General features: G+C 30.8%; 1 protein-coding gene across 1 annotated transcript; it reads left to right on the top strand.

The window, feature by feature from the left end:
- Positions 1-6,001: 6,001 nt before the first annotated feature.
- LOC114180976 (stress-induced protein KIN2-like) lies at positions 6,002-6,727 on the top strand. The gene is made up of 3 exons (XM_028067288.1): positions 6,002-6,108; positions 6,237-6,305; positions 6,454-6,727. The coding sequence occupies exons 1-3, from the start codon at positions 6,055-6,057 to the stop codon at positions 6,529-6,531; spliced, it is 201 nt and encodes a 66-aa protein (XP_027923089.1). The 5' UTR covers positions 6,002-6,054; the 3' UTR covers positions 6,532-6,727.
- Positions 6,728-13,236: the final 6,509 nt, after the last annotated feature.

Genomic DNA, 13,236 nt, shown 5'->3' with positions numbered 1-13,236 from the left:
AACGTTGCGAGAAATAATGGAAATTAACATGAAATGAAGTAGTCGATTCATCAGAAAATCCACAATGTTCAGAAGTTCATAACAAAAAGAAATATAAAGAAAGCATAAACATCAATTTCTAGCTCTAGCCACTATGCTCTTCATTTCCCCTACTAGCTTCTTGTAGTAACTGAGGAAATCTTCGATCGCTTTTGGTGGATTGAATATAGGCATTGCAATCTCAGCATCAGTTAATGGGTACATCTTCAATTGCTCCATTAGCTATAGCTGCTAACTTTGAAAAACATCCTCTTCAATACTCTACAGCTTCCTTTAACTCAGCACATTCAGTTATCAATCTATGATTTTCCTCCTCCGACTCTGTGGGTACCAACTCTCTTAAGCCACTTTTGCTTCATAGGTTGACATTGTATCCTTCATCTGTCTCTCAAACTCTCTGTTCTTGTACTGTATGTCATTTTCTAACTCTGCTCTATACCAACACTCTTCTTCTAGCTTTGTCTCATAAGTTGCTGTCATTTTTTCTTTTTGTTGCTTCATCTCCTTAATCCTAACTTGTACATTACACAGCTTGTTTAATGCCTCCCTTTTGTCTCTTGCCAATTCTTCACATAATGCAATTTTCTCACCTTTAGACAATGTCACCGCTTTCTTCTCTTTACCTCTCAAAGCTAGCTCTTTATTAGCTGCCTCGAGATCCTGTTGTACTCTGAAGTGATGGTTTCTTTCCTCTCTTTACTTATTTATTAATACATCACAAGTTCTGATCCTGGCTTCATTGTCATGTTTGAGATCTATATATTCATGATGAGCTTTTTGAAGATCATTAACAAGCTTAACATTTTTCTGCTTCACCTTTTCTATTTCTTCCTTAAGGGTTTTTAGTTCCTCACTCTCCATATTTTGTTGCTTTGGCATGAAGGCAACTGGTCTGAATGGTAGCTTCACCACTTTAACCCTATCCATTACCCATTGTTGATAAGACGTCTTCTCATTTACTACCCACGACCGTAAGTCTTTTTTTGCATGCACCACATTGCCCCAAGCACTTCTAATCTGTCGGAGTAAATCATTAGATGTCCATTCTTTATAGCAATTCCACATTGTAACTAAAGATTCTGGATTTGGTGCACCTCGTACAGGATACCCAAATTGTCATTGTGCTAAAATTGATTATAGTTAACACAATATTTAGTTCCTATAAGAGGTACATTTGGGTATTCCCCACGGTGTATGATATGTGATCTCTACTGCCAGGACACCTCTTGTTTGATCATTCCATTATGTAATTTAGCAAAAAAACGCGCCCATTTTGTGCTCCTTTAGCAGTTGGCTTGTAATTTGGACTGACATGAGAAATAAACCATTTATATAATACTGGCAAGCATCATGACAACTTCTTCTTCTTAGATTCATAACACATATTCAAATTTCCATAAACATCAGTTAAAATTGTTGTGACTAGATTTTCTGCATTGATTCTATATGTTATGAAAACATTAATGGCTGAGAGATCAACAAAGTTATCGATGCTTGGAAAAATTATAACACCATAAAGAATGAGCGCCAGTACATCCAGGAAGGTTTCCTCGGTGCCTTTATCAGCCAATTGGCGTAGATGCCCTTCTAGAAACCCTTGAGGAATACCTTTGATGGTTCCCTTTGTAATCATTTTGCCATCTAACTCTGTAGGGTGTACCTTCAAGATTCCTGCTAGTTTAGAAACAAATGTATTTTGTGTTGTATGCTTGTAAGGAATTTTGCCTTCTAATGGTAGGTCTAGAATATCCCCAAATTCCTCTATTGTCGGCACTAATTGAAAATTCTTAAAGGTGAAGCACCGGAGCGACGGATCATAGTATTGGACCAAAACAGTAATAGCTAGAACCTGAGTATCAATCTCTAGAAGATTCAATAAATTCCCATACTTCCTTCGAAAATTGTTCCTCTAGATAGTCTTCATCTTCCCCACCAACTCTCGAAGATAAGTCAAGTTGCCTTCCTTCGCTCTAATTGACTACTTCTTTTTTAGTGACTTTGAACCAGAATGCTTTCCAACTCTAGATTCCCTATTAATTTCCATTCTTCTCCAAGGAAATGAAACAGCTTTATAATTTTCTACCTAAAATGAATACAATGAAAATGTACAAGAAAAAGAAAAATTACAGACTACATGATGTTATGAATAATTTACATAACTTATTACAACCCAAAGAGAAAAACGCAAAGAATGAAATACAAATAAAAATAAAAAACAAAATAGGAATTATAGGAATACACATCTCCCTTTGTGCCTTATAAGGTTAAAGCGCATCATAGGATTAAGGTAGGTATATGTGCTCACCAGGATAGTCTCCTATTTCCTAAGGATAAAAGGTCACTAGAGTTATGGCCCACTTCATGACATTTCTCACAACAGTTGGTAAACAACACGATGTGAGAGTATCAAATGAAGCAAACAAACTCTAGTTGGGGTTCTCACAATGACCACTTGGAAAGTACATCCACTGTGGCATTGCTACACAATCCCTTTCTAATTCTAAGCTACTCAAACCTAGGTATAGGGTTGCACTCATGTCATGTACAAAATATAAGGTAAGTGTGTGAAGGGAGAAAAATGCAAACCTAAACCCCACCTGCAAAAAAGACCCATACAAAAACATATTTTCTACTCTAAGGTTCAATATTCACAAATATGTCATACACAAACAGGAATATATAATATACATAAATCGAGAAAGGAAAAAAACAAAATATCTAAATTAAACACATCGCTTTCGCATATTCGATTAAGAAGGTCTGACTCTCGGCAGTCCCTAGTGAAGTCGCCATCTGTCGCAACCTAAATCGTGATGGGATGACGAACTTAAAAATAAATTGATTTGGAAAAAGAAATTTGAAGTCGCCACCATAATTTTTTCTAGAAAACTATGGAAAACCATAAAAATAATATAAAGTCTGCGAAAACCAAATTTAGAGTTCGGGGTCGGTTACGCGTAGGGAAGGTATTAGCACCCTACAACACTCGCCCAAAAGGCAGTACCTTTAATTAAATTTGCAAAAGAGATGTGTTTATTTTATATATTTATTTTTCCCAAAAATAATAAAATATTGAACAAACATATATTTTGAGTGAAAGGGACCTGACAAAGGTTAAAACCTTGGTCCTACATATTCTCATTAAAAATGAGAAATCTGGGCTACGTAAATCTTTATAAAACTATTTGAAAATGATTTGGAAAACCTGTTGATTTTTGGGAAGTGAACCTAACAAGGAGTTGTCATGCTCCTATGTATCTCTATTCACAATGGAGAATCAAAGATCACGTAGTTCTAGATAAAACTTGATTATAATATTTAAATTTTAAAGTTGTCTTTTGACATTTTTGAAAATAAGTGTCATGCGATGCGTACGGCCGGATTGACACCAAAATTTTTTATAACTTTTATATTTTAAAAAGAAGTGTCGTGCGACGCAAGCGGTCGATTAGACACCAAAATAATTTTTATAACTTTTATATTTTAAAAAGAAGTGTTGTGCGACGCGAGCGGTCGATTAGACACCAAAACAATTTCTATAACTTTTATATTTTAAAAAGAAGAGTCATGTGACGCAAACGGTCGATTAGAGACTAAAAGATAAAATAAATAAAATAACTTTAAATTTTATTTATTCTTATCTTTATCACTTTAATCAAATTACTTTAATTTTTATTTAAATTTTAAAATACATTTATTATTTCTTGAAAGTGATGTGATTGAAATGTGAGATTTACTTAGAAACGCAAAAATGTAGTGCATAAAGTAAACACGGGGTGCATAAAGTAAATGCGAGGTGTATAAAGTAAACGTGGGGTGCATAAGGTAAATGTGGGGTGTGTTCTTAGGGAAAACGCAGGTACATAAAGTAAAATAAAACTTAATGTAAGGGATGTGGGGTAATTACATTGGGGAGTGTATGAAGTAAATAAATAAACATAATCCAAGTTAAAAGCAAGGGTGCACAAATTAAATTATGGAGGTGCATGAAGAAACAAGAATCTACTAACCCTAATTAAAAACATGTGTGTGGTGGGTGCGCGAATGAATTGTGGTGGAGCATGAAGCAAAATGTAAACCTACTAATCCTAATAAAAACAGGGGGTGCACGAATGAATTGTGGTGGTGCGTGAAGCAAAATTTAAATATGCTAATCCTAATAAAAATAGGGGGTGGTGCGCGAATGAATTGTGGTGGTGCATGAAGCAAAAATTAAATCTGCTAATCCTAATAAAAATAGGGGGTGGTGCGCGAATGAATTGTGGTGTGTGTGAAGCAAAATTAAACTTGCCAATCCTAATAAAAACAGGGGTGGTGCATGAATGAATTGTAGTGGTGCATGAAGAAAATTAAATCTTCTCTAATCCTAATAAGAACAGTGGCTAGTGCGCAAATGAATTATGGTGGTGAAGCAAAATATTAACTCTGTTAATCCTAATAAAAACAGGAGGTGGTGCGCGAATGAATTGTGGTGGTGCATGATGCAAATTAAACCTTCTAATCCTAATTAAAACAAGGATGGTGCGTGAATGAATTGTAGTGGTGCATGAATCAAAAGTTAAATTTGCTCTAATCCTAATAAAAACAAGGGGTGGGCGCGAATGAATTGTGGTGGTGCATGAAGCAAAAAATTAAATCTGCTCTAAAAAGGCACGACACACCGTTGTCGCAGCATGAGACCTAACTCTTACTTCATCTTCTTCCTTTCCGCAAAACACCATTGTCGCAGCATTCACCCTCAATTTTCTTAAATTCCTAAACCCCAACTCTAATTTACTTGAATTCTTAAACCCCAACTCTTATTTACCATCATTTTTTAGTTTTACATGGTGGGTTAATTAATCATCTTATATAATGAGATTAAGAAAGTTGATTTGCTCCCACAATCTTCATACAATTAATACATCCCTAACACAAGGAATAGGGGCATCATAGCAAAGTTAAAAAAAATCACATGTACCTTAATTTTTCTTGATTGTGAATGAAAGTTGAATATCTCCTATATGCCCTTTTGGTTTCAGCACTCTATTTATGATAAAATATGTGTCATTTCCATTGTTGCCATTGACACAGTGAAGAGAATCCCCAAAATTTTGTTTTTGCTAGTAGAGATGTATAACCCAAAAAGAAGAAAGAAAACTGTTTTTTGTGATGATGAGCGATCCCCCCTTTTCTTTTACCACAATCCAATATATCTCCTCTAAAAAATGAAGTCAACAGTAGGAGTTTAAAGTAGAAGTTGAGATAAGAATAAGATAAATCGTTCCCTCCCGTTTTTATTTTCAAATTTTAATTTTTGAATTCTGAATTTTATTAATTAATTAAAAACAAAATTAACTTTTTTTTATTATATTAAAAACAAAAAATATTTTACTGAATGCTTTAAAAACATAAATTAAAAAACTTTTATTAATTAATTTTTATTATTCCTTTTTTTATTTAACACTTATTTTTGAATATATATATATATATAATTTAATTTAATTTTTAATTTAATTTAATTTTTTAATTTTATTTATTTTACATTATTTATTATTTATTTATTATTATTATATATATACATACATACATACATACATACATACATACATACATACATACATACATACATACATACATATATATATATATATATATATATATATATATATATATATATAGAAGAATAACAAAATTAGGTGTTGACACTTATCTCAAATATTGTAATCAAATTAATCTTTTCCTATTATTAGAAGATAAGATTAGAGGTCATCCAAACAAAGGTTCGAAAGATTTGAATCAGTATGAAAAACATTTTCCAAAATTGGCTTACAGATACCTTGAAAACAAAAGTTTTAGGTGAAAAATGTAAATCACAATTTGCGCAAGAAAATGTGAGAACAACAAACACTTGTTGAAGGATGCAATGCATTGAGAAACTATATAAACTACAATAAAGAGTTTGCAAATATGCATAAGAAAAATTAACATTGATTAACAACACTTGATTTTTCATTCACAGATTTGAAACACAAGATGGACTCCCAAAATGCAAGCTACAACGTTGGGCAAGCCAAGGGCCAGGCTCAGGTCTACCTTCAACCTCTTCTTTTAATACTTTTTTGACATTCATGCATGCTCAATATTCAAAAATCATTTGATGTTCATACATGCTCAATATTCAGTAATCATGGACATGTTTTTGTATGGTATTGCAGGAAAAGGCTAGCAACATGATGGACAAGGCCAGTGATGTTGCTCATTCTGCTCAAGACTCCATGCAACAGGTTCTTCTATTCTTTGTTTCTCAACTTTTATCCAAGTCAAATCATGTTGTAACATTCATTTTAAATCCATATCTACAATAATATTCATATTGATATATGAAAGTAAAGAGTTTTGCATGATAAAGTATATGTATTTTGTTGTGTATAGGCTGGGCAACAAATGCAGGAAAAGGCACAAGGAGCTGCTGATTCTATCAAGAGTGCTTTGAATTCAAAGAACCAATGAAGCTAAATGGATCATTAATTATGATGAACTTGGCTTCCCTTCAATAAACCTTGTTCCTACTCAGTGAATTTGTTCTTGTACCCCTTAATATATTGATATATGAGCTTTCATATGTAGATTTATTACGTTGTGCATTATGATTATTGTATTTCATAAGAATTATAGTTTTAAACTATGTTTATTAATTATACTTTGGACTCGAAAAGTAATATTAAAATTATTGTGGAATGTATAATCCAAAAGATGATTGTAGCAAGTGTAGTTATACCTTAGTTAAATCTAACACTGAAACTTTTGTGCGCATTTTTTGAATTTTAACAACCTTAACATCATTATGAAGTCAAAGTAGGGTTTGGGAAAAAGAATGTGAATGAATAGTTGATATACCGGTCTTAGATTTAAACATCCCAAAAATATATTTTGCTTCTAAGGCAACATGATGTTACACAAGATTGAAATATATTTTTGTGAATGGTAAGTTTCCAACCTTTATTTGTAATAAGGTATTGATTTTACAATAGTCTTTATGCTATTTAAGTTGATGATGACATCATTGGTTCACATATTAGCATTGATAGTTTCATTGTGTGTTTCTTTTTAAAAATGGTACTTCGTTATCTCATAAGTTGTTAAATTGAATGGCTTTTATTGGGCAAATATATAATTAACCTTATAAAACCACTTGTACCAAACAAACAACAAATTTTGTTAAGATAGGTTTTAGTCATGACTCTAATACCATGTTAAGAAGTGAACTTTAAGCGTAACTCAATTGGTCCATCTGGGATAAACCACTCGGTCTTTGGACGAGTACAAGATGTTGATAATTTTTAGGTTTGGATATGGAGCTTGGAGTCCACTTAGAACAAGAAACCCAAAAAAGAGTCCCCCTAGCCAACTACTCATAATCATTAGAATGGAGAATAACCACCTCCAATTCTATATATACTATCATTAAAGGGATTTACACATTGAGTGTTTCTAGACTAAGTCTATTTCAGATTTAGCAAGAACATCAAACTTACTAAACTGACTTATAAAGCAAGTTTTGCATTCACTTATATATTGTAAATTGACTTTATCTCTAGTCTATGTGGAACTTCCAACACGTTTCAAAGCTTTCGAATCTAACCTCTATTTATGTTATTTTAAAATTGTTATATTTTTACATTGTAATTAATTTCAGTTTCTATGCTTGATTTAACTAACTTTTAATATTTGGTTAAGGTTTATATATTCTTGTCTCCTTTGGATTCTTTCAAATCTTCATTAGAGTTTGTTCCCTCACAACTCTGAAGACCAATGAAATGGGTATGTAGAGTTGTCAATTTGAGTCAGCCCATAAAGCTTGGCCTAGGCCTAAGTGAAATGGGGCCAAAAAAGCCCACAAGACCAAAAATCCTCCTATAGAAAAAGTCCACAAGGCCAAAAAGCCTACAAAAACATTGTGTTAGGGTTAGCCCATGGACTTTCTTCTTAAACATGATAAATATATTATTAAACTTTTGGTTTAGGTCGACTTCTCTTGACCTTTAGCTAAATCGACCTGGATTGACCTTCAACTCGGACATGCCCATCTTGAAATAAAAGGGTCTTATATTTATTTTATTCAGTTTGATTTATCTTATAATAAAAAAATTAATTTAGTTTTCTATATTATAGAATTCTAACGTGAATTTACACATTTTTAATTATTTTAAAATTAATAAAACAAATAAAAAAAACTAAGAACGAAGAGAACCGAAAGTAGAACTCAATCACATGAGCTATTTCATTTTTATTTTATAGTTTTAATAAGACAAGATTTATGTTTTTAATTATAATAAATAACATTAAAATTTAGATGAACTAATATTTTTTTATTTAAGGATTTAAACAAATGAAACAATTTAACTATTAAAGAGTCGTTAGATTATCAAGTTTCAAAATGTTTAACTTCACTTAAGTTTTATATGATATAATATTATAAACTTCATAATTTAAATGTAACACTCAGCACACGCTTCATAATAAAAGACACATTATTTTTTCAATCGGTAAGTATGTATAAAATTCACAAAAGTTGACTCATGAATTTCAATGAAGATTCCACTAGAAAACTTCTAAATAGTGTTAGAAAACTTTTAAATAGTCAATTATTTAGATACTAATTTATAAAATTAAAAATTATTGGTTACTAAAATAGTTAGTATTATGAATAAAGAATTATAATTTGTCACTAAATTAGTCCTTAAAATTAACTACCATGGTTTTGACTACCAAAGAAAATTGGTCACTAAAAATTAGCTATCTATGTTTTGGCTACCAAAATGACTTAGTTTCTAAATTGATCTCTAATTAATTAGTGACTAATTATGTTAGAGATATCATATATCTCCTAGTTTTAATTCTATTGATAGAGATATCATATATTTTATTATGTTTTATTATTATCAAATAGTTTGTATTATGATAACATATTAGGTTTTGCTTTTCCCTTTATATCATGGGATATTGTACTATATATATTGAACAAGTTCTAATATATCAATATGAAAAGTAATAAAGTTATCTTTGAGTTACTTTTCATCAAACACGTGTTATGTATATTTTTCCTTCTAATGGCTTACAAAATATCTAACATGGTATCAAATGAAAAAAAAAAAACCTTCCACATTTACTCCTTTTTTGTTGATTTCCTACCATGTGAATCATACTTCATCCTTTAGTTAATCACCTTCCGTAGGTTCTCATTGATTTTTTCCAGGTTCTCGTCGACTTTCTTCGTGTTCTCGTGACTTTCTCGGGGTTCTCATCGACTTTCTCTAGGTTTTCGTCGACTTTCTCCATGTTCTCGTTGACTTTCTCCCAGTTTTCGTAGACTTTCTCCATGTTTTCGTGACTTTCTCCAAATTCTTGTCGACTTTATCCATGTTCTCGTGACTTTCTTCAGGTTCTCATCAACTTTCTTCAATTTCTCGTTGACCTTCTCAAGTTCTTAAGATTCTCTTTATGCATCCGTTTTCCAAAACTGCTACTTTCAAGTTGGGCATTCATAAGCTTCACGCCCATCTTGAGAAGGGGTGTTAGAGATATCATATATCTCCTAGTTTTAGTTCTATTGATGGAGATGCATATATTTTATTCTATTTTATTATTATCAAATATTTGTATTATAATGACATATTAGGTTTTACTTTTCCCTTTATATCATGGAATATTGTACTCTATATATTGAATAAGTTCTAATAGATCAATATGAAAAGTAAGAAAGTTCTCTTTAAGTTACTTTTTACCAAACACCTCTTGTGTGTAAATTGGTATCTTAGTGTAAACCAAACATTTTTTGAAAATGTATTTTCAATTTGTTGTCATCGATACAAGAAGGATTGTTCATAATATAAGGTATTTTGAAAGGCTGCCATCCAATCATCAAAAATCATAAATATAGTAAACACTTTGTATGAGAATTAAAATGAACTTTTTATGTTAATTTTAGAGTCAATATATAGATTCAATCAACACATAAAATCGTTAATAAAAAATTCACTTTCTATAGGTTTTAAAGATTTGTCATATAAAATTATTGAAAAATGTCATTTACATGTCTTTCACCCTACATTTTATGACAACTAAAATTATACTCGTAATACAAAGCCATATACTTTCTCTTATGGTTTTGGTTAACAACGGTTATAGAAAGTAGCACTTTCCCTGACATATATAAAATGTATTATTTTCTTTAACAGTTATATATAATATCAAGAAAAAAAAAACATTTTTCTCGTAAAAATGTTATTTATTTATTTATTCAATTTACTACTTGCATACTACTTGCATACTAAATTGTTCTCTTAAAAAAGAAAAATTATTTAATCGGTTCCCACTTAACTGGCAAATACCTTGTATAAAAAATTCACTTCTACGACAAATGTGATCAAATACATATAAAATTGTCAACTACACAAATTTTCTAATTCAATTATGATAATTTATGACAAATGCACGTATATTACTTATTCTTACTTTTATATATATATATATATATATATATATATATGATCTCTATAATTAATTATATATCTTGGATAGGTTGATAAATGCACATATATTACTTATTCTTGCTTATATCCAAATATTAAAAATCAAATTAAAATTTTCCTATCATTAGCACATAAGATTGGAGCTCATATGGGAGATTTGAATGATAAATGATTGAGTCTCCTCCACACACATGTACTTGTTGATCATAAGTGCAAAAACCACTTTCCAAAATTGGCTTGACATGTACCTTGGAAACACAAGTGAAGGAGAAAAAATATGAATCACAAATTATGCAAGAAAATTTGAGAATAACAAACACTTGTTGAAGGATGCAATGCATTGAGAAACTATATAAACTACAACAAATAGTGAGAAAATATGCATAAGAAAAACTAACATTGATTAACAACACTTGATTTTTCATTCACAGATTTGAAACACAAGATGGACTCCCAAAACGCAAGCTACAACGCTGGGCAAGCCAAGGGCCAAGCTTAGGTCTACCTTCAACCTCTTATCTTCGTAGCATTTTGATGTTAATGCATGCTCAATATTCAAAAATCATTGACAAGATTTTTATCGTATGACAGGAGAAGGCTAGCAACATGATGGACAAGGCTAGTGATGTTGCTCATTTTGCTCAAGACTCTATGCAATAGGTTCTTCTATGCTTTATTTCTCAAATCAAATCATGTTGTAACATTCATGTTTAATCCATGTTCACAATAATATTCATATTGATATATCAATATAAAGAGTTTTGCATGGTTGTGGAATTAGAAACTAAGATGCATGATAAAAGTAAGTGTATTTTTTTGTGTATAGGCTGGGCAACAAATGCAAGAAAAGGCGCAAGGAGTTGCTGATTCTATCAAGAGTGCTCTGAATTCAAAGAATTAATGAAGCTAAATGGATCGTTAATTATGCTCGACTTCCCTTTAATAAACCTTGTTCGTGCTCATGCTCGCTGAACTGTTCTTGTACTCCTTAGTATATATTGATGTATGAGCTTTCATATGTAGATTTATTACTTTGTGCATATTGCAATTATTGTATTTCATACCAATTATGGGTTTAAAATATGTTTATTAATAATACTTTGGAATCAGAAAGTAGCATTTAAATTGTTATGGAATGTATAATCCGATAGATATACGAGTGCAGTAAGTGTAGCTATACCTTAGTTAAATATAACAATTAAATTTTTGTATACAATATGTACTTTATGAATTTTAACAACCTTAACATCATTATAATTCAATGTAGGATTTGGGGAAAAATATGGATTAATAGTTGAAATGTTTGTTTTAGATTTGACCATCGAAAAAATATAGTTTGCCTTTTAGGAAAAATGATGTTGCACAAGGCTATAATAACTTTGTTGTGAATTGTAAATATACCACCTCTATTTGTAATAACAAGGTATTGATTTTAAAATATCCCTTGTGTTGTTTAAGTTGATAATAACATTATTGCTTCACATATCAACATTGATAGTTTCATTGTGCACGTTTTAGACTACAAAAACCCGGGCTCAAAATATTTTTTTATTTTGAGCCCGGGTTTTTGCCAGTAAAAAAAAAAGTACTTGTATGCGGTTCTTTTTGAAACGTATCAATAAGCTAGACCCATGCTTCGAGTTGTTTCATGCCATAAATAAACTCTAACACTTAAGAAATCCGTCGGACAGGCGGATTCACACCTCTTACAACCAACACAGTCCTCTGTTCTTGGGGCAGAAGCAATTTGTTTAGCTTTACATCCGTCCCAAGGTATCATTTCTAATACATCTGTTGGGCAAGCTCGTTTGTTTTTTAAGAGTAGTACTTCCTTATATCACAAGTTGTTAAATTGAATGTTTTTATTAGGTAGATATGTATTAACGTTTCAAAACTTTTGAATCTAAAATCTATTTATTTTCTTTTAAAAAATTTATCTTTTACATTGTAATTAATTACAAATTTCCTATGCTTGAGATTTAATTAACTTTTAACATTTGGTTTGGATTTATATATTCTTGTGTCCTTTGGATTCTTTCAAAATTTATTTCAGCTCTTCATTCGAGTTTGTTCCTTTAGAACGATAAAGACCAATGAAATGAGTACGTGTTGACCCTTTCGATTCATCAATTGGCTTTAGAACTATGCTACGATGATAAACAAAGTTAGTTTGTTGCTTTGCGTAATGGCTTAAAATGTGTGAAAGTCTTGGGCAAAAAGTATGCCTTTGATCAACATTAAACATTTCTTGGTGCGATTCCATAACCTAAAAGACTTTTTGTGTTTTCCATTATTTATGCTAAATTAGGAGAACCATTAGGGATTGAGTTTTATGGGTGAATGATTATTAAAATTTACGGTGAATCCTTTGCATTTGTTTAATTTTGGTTAAATTATGTTTTTGTCCCTATTTTTGGAGGCAAATATTAATTTGGTCCTTTTCTATTTGTCTTAATTTGATCTCTATTTTGGAAAATTTTATACGACCAGACTATTTTTGTTAATACTATATTGACAACGTTAAAGGGACACACCTATCAGTTTATTAGAATTTATATTTTTATTCAAATTGATATTTTTATTATATATTTTTAAGAAAATTAATTTTACTTAAATTCATATTTCACAGTCAACTTTATTTAAAATTATTTTCAAATTTTAAATTTATTTTTTGTGAAATTGT

This window comes from Vigna unguiculata, chromosome 4 (assembly GCF_004118075.2).
Source record: "Vigna unguiculata cultivar IT97K-499-35 chromosome 4, ASM411807v1, whole genome shotgun sequence".
NCBI lineage: Eukaryota > Viridiplantae > Streptophyta > Magnoliopsida > Fabales > Fabaceae > Vigna > Vigna unguiculata.
This window is presented reverse-complemented; position numbering and strand designations above follow the sequence as displayed.